The sequence below is a fragment of the Ooceraea biroi genome, chromosome 5 (genome assembly GCF_003672135.1).
Source record: "Ooceraea biroi isolate clonal line C1 chromosome 5, Obir_v5.4, whole genome shotgun sequence".
Classification (NCBI taxonomy): Eukaryota; Metazoa; Arthropoda; class Insecta; order Hymenoptera; family Formicidae; genus Ooceraea; species Ooceraea biroi.
In genome coordinates, this window is record NC_039510.1 from 13,789,776 (window position 1) to 13,812,343 (window position 22,568).

The 22,568-nt window shown below is 38.7% G+C and overlaps 3 protein-coding genes across 9 annotated transcripts; 1 reads left to right on the forward strand and 2 right to left on the reverse strand.

Moving 5' to 3' along the window:
* Window positions 1-207: 207 nt before the first annotated feature.
* On the reverse strand, window positions 208-13,626 carry LOC105282326 (mucin-17). Of its 4 annotated transcripts, none has more exons than XM_011344219.3 (16): window positions 13,376-13,626; window positions 12,081-12,769; window positions 11,799-11,978; window positions 11,532-11,612; window positions 9,875-11,449; window positions 9,454-9,708; window positions 9,225-9,326; window positions 8,920-9,024; window positions 8,487-8,631; window positions 5,606-8,079; window positions 4,840-5,250; window positions 4,361-4,570; window positions 3,716-4,260; window positions 3,382-3,625; window positions 3,127-3,229; window positions 208-3,014 (listed from the first exon to the last, which is right to left on the reverse strand). In XM_011344219.3, the coding sequence occupies exons 3-16, from the start codon at window positions 11,898-11,900 to the stop codon at window positions 2,212-2,214; spliced, it is 7,155 nt and encodes a 2,384-aa protein (XP_011342521.1). In that variant the 5' UTR covers window positions 11,901-11,978; window positions 12,081-12,769; window positions 13,376-13,626; the 3' UTR covers window positions 208-2,211. The 4 variants fall into 4 exon arrangements, with proteins under 4 accessions (XP_011342521.1, XP_011342524.1, XP_011342522.1 ...); XM_011344222.3 differs by having other exon boundaries at window positions 2,212-3,014; window positions 9,454-9,639; window positions 10,271-11,449; XM_011344220.2 differs by lacking the exon at window positions 13,376-13,626 and adding an exon at window positions 13,080-13,369 and having other exon boundaries at window positions 2,212-3,014.
* Window positions 13,627-13,959: 333 nt separating this feature from the next.
* LOC105282328 (PP2C-like domain-containing protein CG9801) lies at window positions 13,960-17,139 on the reverse strand. Of its 2 annotated transcripts, none has more exons than XM_011344226.3 (8): window positions 17,003-17,139; window positions 16,448-16,485; window positions 16,196-16,359; window positions 15,823-16,049; window positions 15,554-15,754; window positions 15,138-15,441; window positions 14,566-15,052; window positions 13,960-14,481 (listed from the first exon to the last, which is right to left on the reverse strand). In XM_011344226.3, exons 2-8 carry the CDS (start codon window positions 16,448-16,450, stop codon window positions 14,287-14,289), a joined length of 1,581 nt encoding a protein of 526 aa, XP_011342528.1. In that variant the 5' UTR covers window positions 16,451-16,485; window positions 17,003-17,139; the 3' UTR covers window positions 13,960-14,286. The 2 variants fall into 2 exon arrangements, with proteins under 2 accessions (XP_011342528.1, XP_011342530.1); XM_011344228.2 differs by having other exon boundaries at window positions 14,287-14,481; window positions 16,448-16,509; window positions 17,003-17,133.
* A 16-nt stretch (window positions 17,140-17,155) lies between these two features.
* On the forward strand, window positions 17,156-22,568 carry LOC105282327 (protein zyg-11 homolog B). Of its 3 annotated transcripts, none has more exons than XM_011344225.2 (10): window positions 17,156-17,290; window positions 18,163-18,387; window positions 18,456-18,693; window positions 18,767-18,961; window positions 19,060-19,457; window positions 19,581-19,726; window positions 20,256-20,644; window positions 21,016-21,385; window positions 21,542-21,881; window positions 22,031-22,568. In XM_011344225.2, the coding sequence occupies exons 2-10, from the start codon at window positions 18,261-18,263 to the stop codon at window positions 22,174-22,176; spliced, it is 2,349 nt and encodes a 782-aa protein (XP_011342527.1). In that variant the 5' UTR covers window positions 17,156-17,290; window positions 18,163-18,260; the 3' UTR covers window positions 22,177-22,568. The 3 variants fall into 3 exon arrangements, with proteins under 3 accessions (XP_011342527.1, XP_011342525.1, XP_011342526.1); XM_011344223.3 differs by lacking the exon at window positions 17,156-17,290 and adding an exon at window positions 17,654-17,935; XM_011344224.3 differs by lacking the exon at window positions 17,156-17,290 and adding an exon at window positions 17,654-17,921.

Consider the following 22,568-nt stretch of genomic DNA (forward strand, 5'->3'; position numbering starts at 1 on the left):
AAATTTCGTTATTTATTTAATTTTATTGCTCTTGTTTATCATGTGAAAATATTGATGAGAAACAATATTACAACAAATTAAGTCCGATATTGTGCGCGTTTTGTTGTATGCGTACTGTGTGATGTATAATTCTACAACATATATAGTATTATGTTACGAGAATAATGATACTTTTTGGGTATGCTGATAACAACTAAAATAAAAAATATGTTTTAAATTATATTTATATATATTATCACTGTATCATTTGTCTCCACTCTCGTCAGCGATTGTATCATTACAATGTAACATGTTATTAATGTGTAATAATTGCAAAATACATCGTGAAATACATGATTTAAACGCAGTAGACAGGGATATAGGATGATCCACATACATACTCGTGAAATATCGGCAATTTATTAGGATTAAAAGAACTTTAGCATATTTAAACTTTTAAATCTGTGAAGAAGTAATTAAGTCACGATTGCCGTCGAGAGTGTAATTGAATATTATGTACAAACGATTATTATTCCTTACTGTAATACATTACATAGTTTTGCTTGTTTTTCTCTGTATATACCTCAGTCTTGGATTGCTTTTTGCCAGAAAAACGCTTCACTTGCACAGTGTATAGAGAGTCCTTCTAGGTATATGTAGAAAAAGAATATATTATATATACATATTGATTTTTTTTCACATAATAAAATGTTAGCTACGATTAACTGTATTTCTTCATTTCATAAAACTATCATTAAAACGAAAACAATCTCTCAGAATCGTTTTCTTCTTCATTTTAGTCAGGACTTATGTGGAAATGATATCCACACGTTTCGATAAAGTCAAAGAGTAAAACCATACATTTTGGTATGGGAATGTAATTGTCAATAAATTCGATAATCACGAGGATTATCGAAGATTCTAAAACATTATTATTTAATTATCCTTTTTCCACACACGCATTCCTCACTCTCCACGCACTCATCAATTAATCATATGCCTATTGCGAGTTTGTATGTGATGCCAAACCAAACAAATTTTGTAAAGCGCTATAGCTCATTTAGAGCTTGCCTCTTTGATTTTGCATCTTAATAATGAGACTGCATATATCATAAATGTAGAAATTAATCCAAAATGATGCCTAGGAAAACATTCCAGGTTCTTTTTCTTCTTTCTATACAAGATAGACTATTATTGATGGCGCAATCAAGTTCAGAGAATTGAAATTTACGTTAAAAAAATCAATTTTGCGAAATCATTCAATTATCACGGAAACCAAGTGTTACCGTCATAAAAAGTTCCATTCTACACACATCTGGTTTCTCTGCGTAAAATGATTATTGTTGCGATTGTGTCATCTATAATGGACTATCTTGCATATCATTAATCATTTAATATTCATTTCGCATTTCCATGATTTTACCTATCAGTCTCTTATGCTACTACTTTCTCTTTGCTTTTTCCGTACATTTTCGTCGTCGATTCCAATGATGGTGTGTTGTTAATCATACAGCAGTAGTAAGAATAATAATTCTGAGAATAAATCTCAATAACAATAATACAAATAATAATCATATAATAATATTAATAATATACCTTAAAAACGTATGTACAATCTTTACCCACCCATTTGTTTAAGTATCCATAAGATGTTTCTACGAGTACTACAGACAAAGTGGAATAAATTGCTTTAAATAATTACTTTTTACAAAATTACATTACAAAGTATTGAAAAATCTGAGCGAGTTATCTATCTAACCTATCCACATGTACAGCAGCTAGAATTAGATTTACGCGGTGGCTTTATTACAGCTAGACTACTGGAAAGTATACATGTCTGTTTTATATTACGCATAATTATTGCCATTATAAAACTGAATCTTTGACAACTTAAAATGTACGATATAATATATGTACCACATACCACGTATGCATAATCATGTATGCATTATATCTGTTGTGTGAATAATTCGTATAAATAAAATAATATAGTCATACCATAATGTAGTCATTTACATAAATAATTTAGTGACCATTTGTGTACTTCGAGATACCTCGTTTGTCGCGATGTCGATGCTAAAAATTCTCACGATAAGCTAATTTGCAATATTCACAAGAAAAAAAAGATACATGAAAAATCGACTTATCGTCCCTCTAAAATCTGTAAGATGTTTAATTATCTTGATATTCACTATCAACTTTCACTTCTTAACATACTTTACTAAAGGAGGGTCACGAGCCTAAAATGCTGCGGACTGCTTGGTCCAGCGCAGTGTCCTTTGCATCGCTAGGCTGCGATGACGCACTGCCGCTACTACTGCCGGACAATGTGTTCGTAGGACGTTTTTTCAGATTAAGAATGCTGTCGATAGCGGACTGAACCTGTGCGGTGATCTCGTCGTGTTCGTTACCGGCATTCCCGCTTTCGCTACTCGTTACGTGAACACTGCTGCTCGGACACTGTGTCTGCGAGTGCAGAGCTAATCCATCCAAGCTGTCCGTATCCTCCAGTAAATCTCGCTCGAGATCGGTAGCGCTGCTCCAACGTCTGTCGAAAGGCGGGGCGGTGTCCTGTTCGCAATTGTCCTTCATCATCGTGCTCGAGACACCGGGTATGCTCGCATTTGCGACGTTTGCACGAAGACACTCGCCATTCGCTCGTGTTCTTTCCATTTTCGACGACCTCGTAACAGCGGTAACGGCGCACACACTACCACCGCTACTACTGCTACCACCACCACTACCACCACCACCATTATTATTACCGTTTTTACACTTTAGAGTGTCCGTAGTGGATGGGTACACGCCGAGTTCTTTCTGGATCTCCAACCACTCGTCGTAGTCGCCACTGGAGCTGTTTGTCGTCTTAATCACTGGTTTACACTCCATTTCGTCACTTGGGAAGTCATCCTCCAGTTCGCGTTTCACGGACACGTTCACCAAAGCTGGCGGTGTCGTTAACGTTGATTTGTCCTCCTCCATAAGGCCAGGCTCAACTTTTGGCACCAACGGTTTCTCTTCCTTCTTAAGTTCCTCTGCAATTACAATTTTTACATGCGTAAGACAGCGAAAAGACAAACTCTTTTATAAATATATCTGCTTTCGTAATTGCATTAATTTTTAATAAATACAAATATGCGCAATTACCGTTAACTTTCGCCTCTTGTTCCCGTAACCTGGTGAGGATATTTTGTTCTTCAGCCACGAAGGTCCTATCGATCATCATCAGTTCCGACGTTCTTACTTCTCGCTGTAATTTGCGTTTTAAAGATGTATTAGTACAATAATGTTATTAATCACGAAATTGATAATTGATAAATAAGGAAAAATTGCAATATTGATTGATAGATAATAACACTGTACATGTATGATTGTAAGTAAATTATGTATTATTACTCGTACCATGCTTTCCATTAAAAGGAGGTACGTGTACTTGTTCATCATAGCACTGAATTTGCTCAACAGATGTTTCGACGTTTCTTCAAATATTTCATCCGCCTTTGCCAAATCCTTGGGACTAAGTACCTGCTCGTTCAAGCAATGATACCTCACCAAACGTTTGCAAGCATCACGTTTGCTTAAAAATGGTGTATTCATGTCTGGATTGGTTGCACCATTTTGATCGATTTTTAGCTGTTGCTCCATTCTGCAAATAAAGATACAGTTAAATATCTTCAGAAATAATAATAATAACGATAAATAATATTAAATGTGCCAACAGCTTAAATATACGTACAAATCACTGCGATTTATTTGCCTGCAAATTGGACTAGTCGCGCGTCTCTTTACGCTTTGCCTTGGGCTGATTAAAGGACTAGAGTTGCTGCTGGGACTGACGAGCTGTTTCGTCGTATTTCCGTTAGTATTTACAGGACTCTGAATCCTCTGCGTTCCCTTGCTAATCATTCTAGGCGAGGTCACTTGACCTGCCGGCGAACCACCCTGAACTTGAACTTGAATAGGAGAAGAGAGTTCTTGTTTCACGGGACTCGGCGTTTGTATGGTCGATTTGATGTCTAACGGATCTGTTTGGCATTGAGTGGACTGTTGCATGCTCGTCTGTTGCTGTGCTTGAACCTGAGTCAATTGCTGCGTACTGCTCTGCAATTGCGTTACTGCTGCGGAGGAAATTGGCGGTGAGAAGATTTGTATATTGGCAGAGGACGGATTCAGTATTTGATTCCCGTGAGTCTGATTGAACTTGTGCTGTTTGGTGTGCGTCTGGTGCACGTTCTGTGTCGCAGTATTTGTTGTTTGCTGTCCCTGCACACTTTGTGGCACCTGTAATGACGATTATAAGATATGACGGTACAATATTTCAATATTTTAGTATTATTTAAAAATGTATACATACAAGTACTGACAATAGTACTCTGCTTACCGTGATATTATTAATGTAGTTATTATTCGAATTACTCGGCACTGTTATGGATGTAGTTGGATTTAGGGTTTGAGATGTCACTGGCATAGCAGCAGTTGAAGTCTGGGTCTGGGTTTGTGCTGCCGATGTTTGGCTCTTAAAGGAATTTTGTGGGTGTATGTTTGGTGGAATTGTTGATATCACGTTTACGCTGAATGTCGTTTCAGCAGCCTGTATGACCAAAAAAAATGGTTTCCAGGATATCAATATTCTTATTGTGCGACCAAAGTTTTATGTATATATAGTGATCAAATTACGACATCGTTACATGTTCTGACAAACTATGATTAAACAAGGAAAACTGAAGCAAGATTGCAGTCTAGTTCTTGTTTTTTTTTTCACAGTTATAGATATGTACTTAAATTAAGGAACAAATATGTCTTCACAATCTTGCAGTTAGCTGTTACATCCAAATTAAAGGAAATAGATAACACACTTACACTATTGACAGAATGTGTAGTAGTGCTAACGACTTTCCCACTGGCTATTATCTTGGCTTGCTCTTGGTACAATTTTGATAGCATTGCCTGATCGGATTGAGTGCCAGACTTTCGAAACGCAATGGTCTGGATTTGTGACTGAATGTGTCTCAGCTGTTGCTGTTTTTGCGCAGGAAGTTGAATAGTTTGTATTCTTTGTACCATTTGACCGTTTGAAGGAACTGATGCATTACTTCCAGCAGAAGATGAAATCAAAGGACCATTGGCAATGACTTGAGTTGATTCACTCTTTGTAGGATTTGTACTCTGAGATACCGTCGTGCTCGTTTTAGTAGAATTGTCAACTTTTTGTAGATTAGACGTGTTTGCCGTGACCATTGTTGGTCGAGTAACGGTTACTGATTTGGGCGCCTAAAAAATAGAAATTAATTTATAAGAAATTTCGTAATCATAAAATACTTTTATAATAGATTAAAAAAAAAAGATTCAATAAAATCTGGAATTTGATAATAGAAGAGTTCACAAGACTTGGAAAATATATAGGTCAATAAACGTTTACATCAATACTTTTCCTATCCTTCTACTATGAACATTTTACAATTTTAATACTCTTTGAATTAAAAAAAATTGAACTGAATTTAAATTTAAATAAAGATTAAGAACAATATTGATAATAATTAACACTAATATCGAAACAACAAGAGAAGATAAAATAAATTCAAATATATGTACATTATAGAAATAATTTATAGTTATATATACATACCTGTGAGTTTACAATGCTTTGAGCGGTGACAGCAACTTTCTGCCTTTTCACAATTTTCGCTTTCTTTGGTTGATTACTACCTAAATTCCTAATTTGTTGTTGATTTAGGTTGTCAATAAATTGACTAGGAAAGCCAGAATTTTGGATTTGTATGTGTTGTGGCATCTGAGACGGCGCAGCTTGTACCACAATATTTTGAATATTATTTTGGATCGTCGGAGCCCCACCAGAACTATTCACGATTATTTGGCTCGTTGGAGTATTAATCTGTACACCTTGCAAGTTCTGACTATTCGCATCCGGCTCGCCGATCACTATCTTCTGCGTTTGGTTTTGATTCTGCGTCTGGTTTGTCGCATTTAATTGCCCAGCCAAAAATTGCTGCAAAAGCTGCTGACTAATCACCTGCATCTGGCCATTTGCGTTCGCTATCAACAGCTGATCGTTGGGATTCAAATTACTCAACGCGTTTAAAATTTCAGGCGTAATCTTGGGCGCGTTATTTAATATGTTGTTCGCTGCCGAGTTCAATATATTTGCACCCTGCGATTCCACTTTTTGAGATTCACTTTGCTGCGTAGCGTTAGACGTAGCGGCGGTTGTAATCAGTATATTCTGATTTTGATTAGTCTGCTGCGCGTTGATCCCTTGCGCAACATTAGCTGAATTCTGAGATTCAAAGTGATGCGCGTTAACGGAAGAAAAGGTATTTGCCGTTACCACTTTCTGTTGCTGAACGTTCACGTTCTGCTGGACGCTGGTGTTGTGCAAGACAGCGGACGTATTTTGTTGCTGCAAACTAGTCATGACATTCTGCTGCGCATGGGACATATCGTTGATACCCGATTGTAGATTTTGTTCGATATTTTGCACGTTGGCGGCTGTATTCTGCTGCAACACGTTAATCGTATTTTGCTGAATACTGGAATGTTGCAGGACATTCATGGTATCGTGCTGTTGCACGGTGTTGCAGGAACTTTGTTGCTGTAATATGTTCATGGAATTATGATGAATGTTTGATCCAGAGCTCTGCAGGTTTTGTTCAAAGATTTGCTGCACGTTTTGAGTTTGCACAGTTTGCGCGGTAATCTGCTGATTATGCTGAAACAACGGTGACTCTTGTTGCAGTGCTAAAGTCTCTTGTTGATTTGCTTGCTGAAGATTCTGGTTGTTCTTAGATACAGGATCGGTTTGTACTGTTGAATTACTGGGTAATGATTTCTGAACATGAGTGCCATGTTGTTGTTGCTGCTGCTGCTGCTTCCCCACGTTCTGCCGTACATTCGTAGTAATACAAGCAGCATTCGCGAGTCGCACCTGACTAGATTTTTGCAGAGAAATGTTCGGAGTCTGTTGATTGGAATTCGTTTGACTCGCGTTAGACATTCGGGGACCCTGAATGCCAAACGTAGCGGGCGAAGGTTTCGCAGATAGGACATCTGAAGTGTTTAGGGGAGCATTGCCAGTCTGCGATAATGTAGAATTTGAGGACTGGATAGTTTTAGCTTGCATCACATTCTGTACATTGACGTTCTTTGATGGCTGTCCAATCTCCAATGACTGCAAGGAGCCAAGGCTGTTTTGAACGTAGATCGGTAGTGAATTAGTCTCTTGGGAAACGATGTTCGTATTTTTTTGTTGGCTAATTGGCTTCGAAGATATCTGGCCATGATGCGGACTAGTGGTGCAAATAACGTTCTGCGAGCACGTAGAAGTCACGGTACTGGTGGAGACCTGATTACCACTCGGTAAAGGTGATTTCACGTATTTCGGTCTCTGCTGAGCCGTGTTTTGAATAGACTGCGACGTGTTTTGCGCCTGACTGAACAGTTGCGAGATAATCTGCGAATTTTGCCCGCCACCTTGTGTCAGGGACCGTATCAGAGCTTGCGCGGTCGCTGGATCTATCTCGGGCTGATTTGGCTCCGGCGTGTGATGTAAAACGACTCTACCGTCCTCTCCAACCGCTAATCGTAATTGTCCTGATATCGGATTCTGTACAGGCATCTGGAGCTGGGCAACAAGCTGACTGTTAAATGTTGGCGACACAGTAGCTTGCGTGTTCGTTGTATTTGCTACAGGTACTTGAGTTAGGCTCTGAGCAGAGCTAACAGGAACAGTTCCTTGCGATGAAAGTTGTCCCAAAGATTGCCCAGCATTAGTTTCGCTTTGTTGCGTTTGCACCTCGGTTTCGGTTGTCAGCTCGGTATCGAAAATATCATCGTCATCCCCGATACCGGATATCTTCATAATACTGGCAAGATCTAGCTTCGGTGGTTCGTCATCTTTCCGTTTAGCCTTTTTCTTCTTTTTCGCCTTCTTTTTAGGAGGCGGCAACAAATTCTGCTCCGAGACAGTTTGAGTACACGATGTGTTGCCACTGGTATTGCCAGTTGTAACTTGTGTGATTTGCGGTTGCGAACTTTGTACCATAGCATTTTGAATTACGATAGAATTGCCAGTTCCTGAATTAGCTGCAGAATCAAAATGTTACAGAGTTAGTATCTCCAGCTTTTGATAATACAAGCATCAAAGAACATTTACGTGTTTCTCGTGATATGAAGATATGAGAATATGTACAAAATGCATTTTAATTAAAATAATTAAAATAATTAAAAATTAAAATTTTTAATTTAAATAATTCTGTGAAAAATAGCTTTGCACATTTTAACATTTAATTTAAATTTCATTTAATTTAAAATCAGAATTTCTTAAGCATTATTTAAATTGTGTATGTGTGTATTCTACAAATTTCTTATTTTTGACAAGATTATTTTTACAAGGAAAATATTTTGCTTTATTTTAAACGTGTATTAATATTTTAATATACGATTCTGTAAAATTATAATTATTTTATTGTAGTATCCTTGTATAAACTCACATGGTGCTGGACTAGACGGAGTATGTCTTATCACTGGAGAAGCAGTTGGAGGAAACCCATTAGGTACAGCGAAAAATGTTGGTGCAATTCCTTGCAGTTGCATACCTTGTGCTGTGACGACTCTTACTAATTGTTGTTGCGTTAACTATAATCAGAAATTAAACGTTTCATTAATTTTTCACTTTATTGAATACTGCAACCTCGTCGAATAAAGCAACATCACCACGATCTAAGAAATTGTTTTCCAATTTTCAGGTGTATTATATGTATTTTACTATATATATAAGATTATCACTTTGTCATTGTACTAAAATGCACTAAAAATATTGGAGGACCCTCTGTTTAATAAAAAATGCATGATTGTCTTGACATTTTGGGGAAATTTAGTAAGCGATGATTATGGAGATGCATGATGAATGAATGAGACCATCACCTGGGCAGTGTGCGTTTGTTGTTGTGCGCTTGCTGGCGTCCTTAGTATTAGTTGAACGCCTCCTGGCTGCTGCTGTACAATGACAGGTCCAGTTGACGGCAACACCTGTATATATGTACCAAACGTGACAAATATATGAAGCATAAAGCAAAATTTTCTTTGATAATAGTAATGCGGATAAGCAGTTGTAATAAAGCATATCAAAGTACTTGATACAATATAGCATGATGTACACTTCACGAATATAATGAGCATGCAGATGACAAACGTAAAATACATAATATACGTGTTGATATAATAATAACCTGATTCAGTAGTAAACCTTGCGCCGTTGGTATCATTGTAGCCGTAGTAGGACTCGGTTGTGGCCCGGCAAGAACTAGTTGTGGCTGAGTCTGTTGCGTTACCTTAAACAAAAAAATATTTTAATGTTAAACAAATCTCATTACATTGTTAAAGGAGAAGTATGTATGAATAATTGTATAAACAATTATGTAATAATAATAAATAAGCTAAATATGAGAAAACTCATACCTGATTTGTAATCGTGGTAGTAGCACGTTGTGGTTTTTGCTGTGAAGTAGTGACCTGTTGGTTTGGTGGTTTTGGCAGTATTTGCGGCGGTTGCTTAGCAGGTTTAGTCGCCGCTATCTGAATTTGTTGATTTCCAAATAGGTGAGTCCTAGTTGCTACCAGTTGGGTTGGGGTGGACTGATAACCCTGTGGTGTACCATGAATTATTTGCAAGACCTGCATGCCTTGTTGTAATATGGGTGTATTAGGCCTAACCTGGAACGTGAAAAATAAATGTTATATTAATAAATGGAATGATAATTTACTGTACTGCAGTTTTATATCAACTCCTTGCTGTACGAATAACGTACGGATTCCTTACGAGTCAGACTCGTCATTATACAGCAAGGGATTAAAAAAAGTAATAGGAAAGGACCCTTACCACAGGTGGACCAGGACTGCCTCCAGGTGCCGGGCTTCTATTGTTGAGAGAGTTATTCCCGCTTAATAGATGAGGACTTTTTGCAGGGGGATACGGGCTAAGTACAGGACTTTGTATTTGGCTAACACTCATAGGGCTTTGCATGGGGCTTTGCATCTGTATGTTAAAATTATTATTCGAGGTTGACGTAGCGACGGGACTCGGACTGTTCCGACTGGACTGTATCGAGTTTGAAGCCGGGCTTCTAAGTAAAAGTCGATTAGGGCTAGGACTCGGCGTTGGAGGCGCTATATTTGACGCCGGGCTTTTCAGTGGTATCGAAAACGGGCTACCGGGTGAACTAATGTTTTGCCCCTGAATAGTTTGCATAGATTTAACAGTATTCATAGTACTGACCACATTCGACGGCTGTGTCGTGCCCGTTAGTGTTACCGACGTATTCAAGCCAGGGTTTATCCCCTGCGAATACTGTCGCTGCGGTTGAAATCCAGTCGACTGTGAGGAACTTAAAGAAGAAACATGACTCAATGACATAGTCGGTTCATTGGATGCGGGTATATGTTGCACATTCGATGTCGATATGTTGGACAAACTAGAGTGCATTGTACCAAGGTGCGGTATGTTCGTAGTGAGATTCACGTTCGAAGCGTGATTCACATTTGCAGTGGTTGCATGAATCGATTCGCTGGGAGTGCTCGTGAATATACTAGAACTTGTTAGACTTCCAGTATTCGAGATTTGTGAGATTGTTGACACGTTTGAGTTGGGATGTTGCGATATAGCAGAGTTCGGTACATGTGCTATATTTGACGATCCTACAATGTGTGGTGCAATACTCTGAATGCTCTGTATCGTTTGGAATGGAAACTGTGCGCTACTAGAATTCAAGCTGGTCGGCGTTAGACCAGTAGCCAGGGCATTCGCCGGCCGATTGAGGCCTTGATTTATGCCAGAGTTTATACTGGTAGCAGCCAAATTCGCATTCGGATTAATAGCGGGTAAACCAGATACAGCAGAACTCGCGGTCAAGTTGGTATTCAACGTAGTTAGATTCTGATTCACGCTCGACGAGTTTAGACTTGTCAAATTTGGATTTACGCCGGCCAGTCCGGCGTTCACTCCAGATATTCTAGAACTAATGTTCGTAGAATTGATCGTGTTCAGCCTGTTTATTCCAGTATTTACTCCCGTATTTATGCTATTCAAATCTTGTCCCAAGTTGGATAAACCGTTATTAATACTGTTTGTACCAATGTTGGGCGTCAGATTGGAATTAATAGCATTTAAGTGATTCAGGCTAGGATTTATCGCGGCTAGCCCTGTATTCATACTTGACAAGCCCAAATTGAGCAAAGGATTTGATGTGGTGATAACATTGGACGTGAGAGATGTGAGACTGGTATTGATAAGTGACAGTGGCAATCCCATATTAAGGCCCACCCCAAAAGTGGGGGTGGCCGGGGGCAGGCCCATACCAGTCCCTGAGGGATTTATGGTACTCTGATTCAATTGATTCAACTGGTTTAGGTAGACTATGTGATTTCCAGTTGCGGATCCATTCCCTTGCTCCTGTGGCTACAAAAATAATTTACATTCAAACATCCTTCGTGGGAAAAAAAAGATCTATTCTTTAATCGTCAATAAAAAAACAACTTACGTTACTTGACGTCTGTTGTAAAGCAAAAGTTAGTGACTGACCGCTAGTATTTTGGGCTTGTAGTTGTTGTAGCTGCTGCAACTGATTATTTAAGAAATTTATATAACATTTCTTTCTCTCAAATAAATTTTGTTGCTCGTTATGCAACTTAAATATTACAGAACAATTTGTATTTAAATATGAAACATGGAGAATAGCTCCTTAAAAGAAGCATTTAGAGAAAGCATACGTAGGAACAACTCTGCATATTTTTACACAGAATCTTACTTGTTGTGGGGTCAAAACGGCAACTGGATTACTACGACGTGCATTCGGGGAAGTTGTAGAGGATGAGTCCCCAAGAAGAGGGCGTGACTGAGGCTGCTGCATGCCCACGCAGCCCCTCTTTACTATGGGCAGCTTCTAGCCACCTTTCCAGCTTATTTTGCTCTTTTTCACTAAACTTTCCTATTAATTTGAATGTTTTCTTTTGTTTATACAAGCTTACAGAAATTTACAAAAAAATAAGCTACATGATAGGCATTATTATCATAAAGAAATCATATTTACCAAAATTGTTTAATAGCAGCAGCAAGTGACATTTGCGCTTCGGCGCCACTCAACGCGTCTACGACCTATATCTCCTGTTCCTGTCATGCATGTAATTTCGTATTTCTTCCGCAGCTCAGGGACAGCACTGTATTAATTCTTCAAAAGTGCTTATATTCACGTATATCGTTAATATCGTCTCTAAAGGGTTTTTGCTTTATTACTAACTATCCTTGGTCATTATTTCTTGGCCATCGTTTTGTTGTTTATTAAAAGTAGTTCTTTCTTGAACTACTTTATCCATTAAAGAATAACTGCTCAATCTCATTGTGAACATATCCTGATTTATATTTAAAGTACATTTGTCGCAAAATTCTATCCATTTATAAACGTAGCAATGTTATTTTTGTCCATGACAATTTAAGATACATGTATGCCAGATATGCACAGAGACACATGCAGAGAAGAGCATCAAAAGTTATCTTATAAATTACGTCTTGTTCATATTACATGTTATCCCAAGTCCAGGAAATAACTTGCAAACATTCTTGAATATTTTGTCAAATGTCTCAAGCGTAATGTTAAAACATTACACCTTTATTCATGTGTGATGTTTATCAAAGGAATTTCTCTTTAATAAGTCTTTCTATCACTGCCACACAAACTGTACGTTTTACATATAGGCAGAGATTCTCTCCCTAATTTTCACCCTGCAAAAAGAAAGTAAAAACTGATTCAACAGTTATAAATGAAAAGTTGGCGTATAAAAATTGACTGTGAATTTGAATGCGTCTACGCTTTCCCGCAAATTAATATTCGTTTAAATTGCAAAAGTGTTTTCTGTGGAGAAGGTAGATGAGCGCGACAACGAGAGAACGACACGACCCGTTATAAATAATCGGGTGCTGCTGTATTCTGGAGTTATGAAAATCTCGAGTTCGTACGATAATTTGACGAAACTGGGTGATTTTAACAAAATGATCAGGGGTTTGAGTGAGATTTCGACAGCTGGAAACATACTTTGAGGTTATAACTGGCCCGCCTGTGTGCAAGCATACGTGCCACACAAGCCACCAACACAAGCATCCGAGAGAATCACATACACCTCACTCTCACTTACGAGTGGCAGCGGCGCGCGGTTGCACACAACAAAAGCCCGACTGACAAGGCGTAAACAAAAGAAAACGCGAGGATCTGGCGAAAATTTCGCGCTCCGGACAGTCAGGAAAGTCGACGAATGACGTTGCAACGCGCGTGTTTCATGACTGACGCGCAAAAATGCGCGTAGCGTCGCGACGAAAAATTGTCAATATTACCTCTGCGAACGCGGTTTTGCCACCCCGTGTTTTTCTCCTGGGAATTTTCGCGGTCTCGCGCAACTTCTCTCTACAAGACCCCGCGTCCCGGCGCGGCCTGTCGCACTTCGCCGAATGAAAACAACGCACACCGAGCACACGCGACGGCGATACTCCACCGAAAATAATAAACTTTTCAGTTACACGACCGTTCCATGTACGCGTTACACTATTCGGTGGCAACGGCCATCATGTATTTGTCAAGGCTGCCATTAGTATAGGTCTGTAAAATCCCAGCCGCTACAATCACCATTGGCGACACCTCGGGTTAAAACGCTGTAACTTTTTGCAACATGTACTCGCGCCAACTACCCGCGTTGATTGGTTACCAGTTAGCGCGTAACCAATCAGCGAATTGAATTTACAGTAGAATCCAATCAAATCCAATGAGAAAGCTGTTCGGATAACCGCGCATTTTACATGCTTCATTGAAGTTTCAACGGGGTATTGTGTGAATAGGTTTCCGTCCTGTAGCCCGAGTGGGAAGGGTTGAAAAATTGACAATTTGTCGAAGGAAAGTGCGGTTTTTTTCAATTTCTCGTATGTATGCTTTGTATACGTTTATTTAATTATTTCCTAGTTAAAACTATCCTAGGATACAATTTTTGTAAACAAACAAGTACTCTTGTGACTTTTCTTTATTGAGTATTAATGTAGTGTAGATTTAAAAAATTATAATTATTTGCGAAGATAAAAATAGCTCGATATTGGATTGCAAAAGATATATTTATTTTCTTTTTGTTTACTCCTAAGTACGAATATTATAATATAGAAAGTTCGATTTATTAATTTCTTTTCTCTTTTTTGTTTTTATACAAATAAAAACTATATTTATCATCGTGAGTAATTGTAAATTACATTTTTGAACGAATTTAGGATCCGACTACATACGCTACAACCGTTGCATGGTCTAGCTTGCCAGGAATCATAGATATTTTCTCCAATGTCTTTTTCCTACGAGACCTTTGCTCTTGCTTCGAGAGTTGTATCAATTGACCATCTTTATGCTCCGCATAATACAATTCCGTATCTTCCAGGATCCGTCTCTTTGCGGCAGTTATGCGAACCTACGATCAAAACCGAAAGATTATCGTAGCGACAAAAATGTTATTTGACTATATCGCGAAATACATTTCGTGTATCATATTTACCGCAAAATCCAGAAGGAGTTCGCACAGGTGTTTGGCACTATTGCACGGTGGCCCCTCTCCAGAAACTCCACGTCTCAGCAAGTCTTCCATTCTGAGCAGCGTGAGCTCGTGTCTTTGATAAGCTTCGACTACTGGCAGATTGTTGCTATTTCCGTTACTGTTGCTCGACTCTGTCTGCCGCAGATTTTCCACGGATTTGCGACGCGTTTTCGATCTCGCGTCGTGACTCTTCAGCGTCGCATCGGCGCCGCTACTGTAATTGGGCAAAACCGCAAACTTTCCCACCACAGGATCAAAATTGTCCGAAATTCCGTCACTCGTCAGGAACACTATGTCGCCTGTCTCGACTTCCGTTATAGCCAGTGTTAAATTATTCAATTCAGGATTAGAGCCGTCTACCGGACCTAGAGCTCCTAAGGCATCTCGCATGTCACGCATGCAATGAATATCGTGGGATCCTCGTGTTATCTCTCTCACCCCAGTTTTCCTGTTTCCGTGTTTTCACACGAGACATGATTACCAAACAGATCCAACTCACTCAATTGTAGTCTACGTTCAACGACAATACATACCTCGAATATACGTAGGCCAAACTATCACCAACATTGCAGGTACAAGCAATATACTTTTTCTGACATACATTTGTGTCAGTACTTGAACTTGGCAGTGGAAGGATTGTGCATACTGTTAAGGTAGTGAGCATTCCCTGTTCCTGAAGGATCAACGAATGCGCTGCATGGAATGACCGAAGTAACGCTATAAATACATCTCTCGTCGTTGTCATTTCACTGTTCATAGACGGACAAAATAGGGCTCGATTCAAATACTCTATACTTCCATGAACTGCCGACCTAGCTGCTATACTCGCTTTTGTACCTAAAAATTTTCAATTCACAAGTATTCTTCTTGCAACGTTAAGTTATAATAAATTGGACACAACAAGCTGGCTTTAGAGATCATGCACCAATTTATTTTAAATAACTTTTACCCCAATTGACACCATCTGCGAGAGCCAATATAGCAGAATTTGGCCTTGCTACAATGCCAAAGCAATCGGCTATCGGTTCTCCATTATTAGTATTATTTGTAGGATTTTTCTCATACAGCGTAGTTGCAATTCCGTACGCATTTTCATGAGGATTAAACCAATCAGTAACTCCAGCAACAGTAACGTTTGATGTCGCTGATCCTAAAAAGTTTCACGTTTTTGCTTTATAATATACAAACGTTTCATTAACGTCATTCTTCCAAACTCACCACTTCTATATTGCTCATTTTGATCTAGCATGTCTATGTAATCAATATCAGTATCGCTAATACTCAAATGTTTCTGTTGAAGATTGACTGCTGTAAGACCACTATCAGGGCCAGTATAGGCTGCGAAAATTTCTTCATTTTCGTGAAAGCTGTCGAGCTGTCTACTCGGTAATTCCTCTGGATTTCGGCCGTGTAAAATAGGTGGTCCTTCTTGCTTTGTTTCTAGTCTAAAAATGATATATATTTTGCAGACCATGATATAACGAGGATTCATCAGTTATCAATCATATTCCATCTTTACGCGACACGTTACAAATTGATTCCAATAAATATGTACTTGTAGTCAGTCAATTATATCTTTAAGGTTTTGTACCCATTTAGATAGCGCGTGATGAAGCAGCCACCAAAATCCTGAGCCATTGATCGTGAGCTTTGAAGTGGTTGTTCCCCAAAAGTTATGCTCTCCACGGCGCTAGCCAAGTTGCTAATAGATAATTGGCGCATAAAACCGGCAACTTTCTTCCGTAAACTTGGCATCTTTCAAAGAAGTCCAAAGAAAGGTACAGCGAGGATTGTGAATGTTAATTATTGTCTAACATTACTTCATCTGATGAAAGGCTCATACCATGATTATAGCCGCTGGTAATAGGCCTCAGTTTAACCCTTAAAAAATCCAACAGACTTGCTCTAAAATCTCATTAAAAATCATGTCATTAAACATAATTTGAATTTTTTAATATAATTTGAATATTGAATTAAATACTAAAAGGATTTATAATGAATATCCGACAAATCTGAGTTTCAAAACTAAAAATTGAGAAAGTTTATTAAATTTATGTTAAAAATGCTAGCGAATTTGTGATACACATAAGAGTCGGACAGAAATTTCCAGTTTTACACTTGCTCCAATTCATATCAGCAAAAGTTTGCACAGGTAGATAGATGTTCTTTAGAGGACAAGTTACAGAAGCTCAATGAAGCAGTAAAATACCCTTTTGCACTAGACTTTGTACAGAAATTCGTAATTTTACAATTATTTCATTGACAATTTGACTTATCAAGACACTGACTCCCTACGTTACAGGCCAATCACTACAGATATTGACGAGATACATGAAATCATCACTGTACGTAGTGACTCCTGCCAACTGCGTGGCACGCCGAGCAGCGAAGCAGTTACCTGGGAAAATTCTCACTGCACGGGAATGAGATCACGGTGCACGCTAAGCAGGCCCATCGTTTTCTACTTTACCGCCATATTGGCAATGTGTCAATAACCAACTGACTACTTGCGCGAGCGGCAGACCAAACAGACCTCCCACGCTGCCGCAGTCGCCGTAGCAAGTGATCGCGGCCCGTCTCCCGCTTGTGCATACATGGAAATCAGAACGTCGTTCGCGCCGCCACGATTAATATGGGCAATAAAGCGCCGTCAGCGGATGTCGCGTTTGATAATATCCTCATTGAGGTACATATACGCGGGCACGCGGGTTGCGTCGTGCGTAACGGGATCGAGAAATTGTCGTGCGCGACTGACGTCGCTCCGATTATCGCGTGGCTGCCGAGATCAGCTGGCGATTGGCGGCTGCCAAGCCGCGACGACTCGCTTTATCGGCGCGTTATCGTCGTTGCGTGCGCGTCTGTCCGCACCGCAACAATAATGTGTGCGGTCGCACCGCGCCGCACCGACGATGACGATGCGACGACACGACTGCGCTCTTTTTTTGGTCTGTTTTGACATTTGGCGAGTCAATATGGCGTCTCTGTCACAGATGAGAGTCCACAGTTTTTCGTGGTTATTTTAGCGAGTCGCCACTCGCCGCAGCACAAAGTGCTCGGATTCGCGCTCGAGTTTTCCCCACGCGTCCAGTCGGCGGTTGACGTGACCTCGGACTCGCGATCCCGCGGTTAACCCCGATTCTAGTGCGCGATCCCCGCGACAGACAGTGTTTAGCACGAGTATTTATATTTGTTGCGTACGCGGAATTATCATTACGTAATCACATTATTTAAAATCCTGACAGCCGAGCGAGTGCAGGTCCCGATTATGCGAGCTCTCGTTCGCTGACGGAGTTTCCCGAAGAAGGCGCCCGACCGAGGTGCGAGAAAATGTGTACGCTCCTTCATGACTTGTACAGTTAGCTCGCGTAACTCGCATGACGTTATTTTGACGTGTTCCGTATTCTACGGAAGAGGCATTTTCCCGTTCCGCACGACGTGTGCACGTGTCGCCCCGCCATATGAAATTTCATCGCGCGGGTATAACCCACTCGAGGCGTCGAAAGATTCAAGTGAGGTCAAAATGCTCACGGATTCTCTTCAATATTTTCTACTTTTAAGGTATGGAACTGTGACTATGCGGAAGGCTAACGCTCTGTGAAAAAACCACTGGAGCAAGAACAGCCGGAAATCGTCTGCACGAATGACAGAGATATAAGATGTTCGAGTCTCCAAGAAGTCTTCAAGAGGTCTGCATTGACTTTATTTGCGGTAACGTCCTAGGCTTGTGCGAGGTTCACCTCGGCGATACGAATGCGCCTTCTCCCAGTAGTGACAGCGTTTCAGGTAAGTATCACGTAAGACCGATATTTATGCGCAATAACTGGGCAGAATTAAAGCAGTACAAGTTTTAGATCAAGATACCTGTATAGTGAACGTATATAATAGCACAGAAATTGCTATCGATACTACAACAGGTAGGACATCGTCTAACGATGCTCCCTCCAGCTCCGCAACTCGGCTTACCTTCAGGCATCCGGATGCCTTCTTGCCAGCCGAGGTATCGGAACAGTTATTATCCAACCTATGTGAGAAGAAAACATTATCCGACTTAACGATTACACTTTTTGATTCGAAGAGCACCAGATTAAGGTGACGCAACTTGAGTTCACTTGACAGAAGTGGAGGAATTAAGACGGATGCATAACGGCTAATTTTCTTTCAGGCATGTACGGTTGAAAGACGCGTCGACGTTATCAGCTAAGGGCTTAAGTGTTCTTAAGCAGCACAAAGTTGTAGATTTAATAGTAAATGGACTTAAAATCACTGTTAATGATTTAATTAATTGTTTAGGCGATTGGAGTATACAAAATCTTAGATCGTTAAGTGTAGCTAAAGGAAGTTTCATGGATTTTTCAAGGTCATTATCACTCCCTTTCGTCAAAATCGCCAATTTTCTTGTTTAAATTAAATTATGCCGGATTTTGATATCTGATTACATGTTGTTCTCTGTTGTAGACAGCGCATGGTAGACATTGCAACGTTAAACAGATTAAAGGCGCTTCATACCTTGAATGTCTCAGGAACAGAATTTAATAAACATGGCTTGGACATAGTAGTCGAAGATCTTCCCCTTTTAGAGAGCTTAGATATATCTTGTACAAGAGTTGATGATATAACGCCGTTAATGAAGTGTAAAGATCGATTAAAAACATTAAATATGTACAATTTAAAGATAAGCGCGTGTGGGAATCTAATACCAGTATTACTGGAGTTGAATGAGCTAAGACACTTAGATATTTCCGATGAGAAAGATCCGCACGGTTTTGAGGTGTTCGCGTCTGCTAAACCAAAAATAACAGATTTTCTAACGGCTTCGAATTGTATGCCTCATTTGACAATTCTAGATCTATCGGGTGAGTAATATGATACTTGATACATGATATACAATGCGCAATTCATATATTTTTATGTAATTCATAAAATTATTGCTTAGCTAATGATAAATTGTTTGTTAAATGCAATTTTGGCTCGTGTAGGTAAGGATGACATAAATCCAAAGGATTTAAAAAAATTTATCGCGTCACATGTACATTTGAGGTTCCTGGGGCTGGTTCACTCCTACGCTTGTTACGACGACAGTTTCATAGATACGACGCACGAAGATTATAAACCTCAACTTGTTGTAAGTTGACGTAACAGAAAATTAATATTAACGCTGTATACGTTGTGTCTACTATGTCCTTGTACTGCCTCTAGTGCATAAAAAGATTGGAATCTATTTTGTTACATTGTACTCGTGTTATCGTCGTCGTGTTATATCTCGTGCGTGTACACATAGTGATAGTCCTAATTATCATTATCACTGTTATTTATGCAATACTTGATATTTCTTACATTCGCGTGTCTCGTGATTTCTTTTATATTCTTTTATTTTCATAATAATATCGTTATTCTATTGTTACATACATATCTTGCATCGTATTTTCTACATTTAAAGATTTCAGTATTTGTTATTAGCTATACGTTTGTCCTATCGAATGTGTTTTATGGATAATCAATTTCCATTTGCAATAGGAGAATTATTAACAGCCAAATTAGAAATTACCAATTTTTGGGTAGTAATATGTAAATTAAAAGAAATAAATTACTTTTGATATTAATGCTACGTTAATGTAAGGCAATATACGTTACATGTCTGTCTTTTGCTTCAGATCAGTGGCACAGCTACAGAATCTCAAATTTTGGAAGCCCTTAGAAGGTATACGTACAGACCAATATATCTTCAAAAGTGTCTGTTTAACTTATTTCGTTTGACACCAAACTTTCTCGAGCCACGAGTCGATGTGATAAAATTAGTGTTACCTGGAATGAGAGAGCACCCGCAGGAGTTTCGTGTACAAATGGCAGCCACTGCATGTATCTATAATCTCACCAAGGGTGAATTGGCCCTTATGATTCATCCATCAATACTTAAACAAATAGTCGAATTAACATTATTAGCAATGGAATCATATCCAACTAATCATCAACTTCAAAAGAACACGTTATTGACTCTATGTAGCGATAGAATTCTGCAGGATGTTGCATTTGACAAATATAGGTAGCTATGAATTCAGAAATTTATCATTTATAGATGTAAAATAATCTGCTGAGATTTCAATGTCTTTGATCGTAAATTGTTTATTTATCGACATTTTGCATATCCTTTTCCATCTATATTCATCCTTACGTTGCATAACAATCGAAATTAAATACTTGTATTTTATTAAATCACAAGATATCTTTTCTATTATACTGAACGGATAATATATATTTATATATATTTTTACATAGATTTACGTATAAAGAGAGACAAATGTAATTAATGACGTCCGTTATCTGTGAATAGATATTGAAATTTCAGTATGCAAAAGCTCAATGAATACTTATGCTATACAAGTGAATCTAAAAGAAACATTTTCAATTTAACAGATGTGCAAGATTAGTTATGAATTGCTTGTCAACTTTCGATGATGCGTCCATGAATCGTATGTCTGTGGCTATTTGCTCAATATTAGCAGCAAAGATATCGACCGTGGAAACATCAATGCTTGGCGCACAACCGCAGTACATGTTGAAATTGCTTGCGATGGTTAGATCTAAGGTCGAGTCCAAATTAGTAGATATTACGATGAAATTTACATTAAGTGCTTTGTGGAACTTGACGGATGAAAGTGCTATTACGTGCAAAGTGTTTCTTGACGAAGGTGGAATGGAATTATTTCTCGAAGTATTAGATTGCTTCCAAGGTGAATTCAGCGTAGAAACTAAGGTTCTTGGTCTGCTAAATAATATCGCAGAGGTTCGTACCAAGGTCTTCAACTTTAAATAACTTGTATAACTTAGAATCTTGTTGAATTAAAGGATCACCTCGCAATTAATGACTACCTAGCACATACTTAGTGGCGTTATATTATATCAGGATAAAATTGTCGCTTACTCCCGTACGAAATTTCAGGTCGATCATTTGCGACCACGGCTTATGCAACCACGATTTATAAAAATGCTTTCAATGCTGCTGGATTCCGAGCACATTGATGTATCTTATTTCGCAGCCGGTATCGCTGCACATTTACTCAGTGATGGTCCCAGATCATGGCATAGTATGCCGTCACAACCGACTAGAGAGCAGTTACTGGATCAACTTGTTAATGCCGTAACTCATTGGCAAACACCTCAAGGGGAGATGGTTGCCTATCGTAGCTTTCAACCATTTTTCCCACTATTACGTTGCACGGACGCGTATCCTGTTCAACTCTGGGCCGTGTGGGCTATTCATCACGTGTGCACAAAGAACCGTAAGTTTCGGAAGAATAATATTTATGCATTAATTGTAACAAAGTGTCATGGTGTATGCTAATACTAGTATAATTTATTCATAAAGATTTCAAAAGAAAATCAATTACGTGTAAGTTGTATGTCATAATAATCGTATGCTTATTTTCAGCGAAACGTTATTGCGTAATGTTGATCAGAGAAGGGGGAGCAGAAACGTTAAGACAAGTAGAGAAAACGCATACAGAGTATACAACACAACCGAATTTACGAAGTTTATGTCAATCAATTCTGGAAACTCTTGAATTAAACTCTTAACGATAACCGTTGCTTTCAATCTGAAAGTTGAATACCACGTGGTATGCTAGTCAATGTTTATCTTAATGCAATCTTGTTCATATGCATATTTTGTTTTTTAGACCAAATACATATAAAAATTATATGGCCATAGGTATTTATTATAAAAAAAACAGACTGTAATCAAATAACAATAAATTAATATAAAACATTTTCGTTATAATTTAGCTAATATTGTGACTAAACTCATTAGATCTGTATTGAAGATCTGAATTGACCTAGATTTTTATTACAAAGCGTATTATTATAAAGAAGTAGAATTAAATTTCAAAATTACGTAATATTAAAATTATATAACATAATAATTATACGAAATAAGTTAATAAATAATGGATCTATTGTTGTTCTCAGAA

What these genes read in the sequence shown, in the direction of transcription:
- LOC105282326 (XM_011344219.3), bottom strand. Translation starts at nt 11,900, where the DNA reads ATGCAGCAGCCTCAGTCACGCCCTCTTCTTGGGGACTCATCCTCTACA. An exon ending in CCGTTTTGACCCCACAACAA is followed by an intron (nt 11,613 to 11,798) that starts GTAAGATTCTGT and finishes TTAAATAATCAG; the next exon opens with TTGCAGCAGCTACAACAACT. An exon ending in CTACACATTCTGTCAATAGT is followed by an intron (nt 4,571 to 4,839) that starts GTAAGTGTGTTA and finishes TTGGTCATACAG; the next exon opens with GCTGCTGAAACGACATTCAG.
- LOC105282328 (XM_011344226.3), bottom strand. An exon ending in AAATGAGCAATATAGAAGTG is followed by an intron (nt 15,755 to 15,822) that starts GTGAGTTTGGAA and finishes GAAACTTTTTAG; the next exon opens with GATCAGCGACATCAAACGTT. An exon ending in CGCAGATGGTGTCAATTGGG is followed by an intron (nt 15,442 to 15,553) that starts GTAAAAGTTATT and finishes GAAAATTTTTAG; the next exon opens with GTACAAAAGCGAGTATAGCA.
- LOC105282327 (XM_011344225.2), top strand. Translation starts at nt 18,261, where the DNA reads ATGTTCGAGTCTCCAAGAAGTCTTCAAGAGGTCTGCATTGACTTTATT. An exon ending in GACAATTCTAGATCTATCGG is followed by an intron (nt 19,458 to 19,580) that starts GTGAGTAATATG and finishes TGGCTCGTGTAG; the next exon opens with GTAAGGATGACATAAATCCA. An exon ending in GTTGCATTTGACAAATATAG is followed by an intron (nt 20,645 to 21,015) that starts GTAGCTATGAAT and finishes TCAATTTAACAG; the next exon opens with ATGTGCAAGATTAGTTATGA.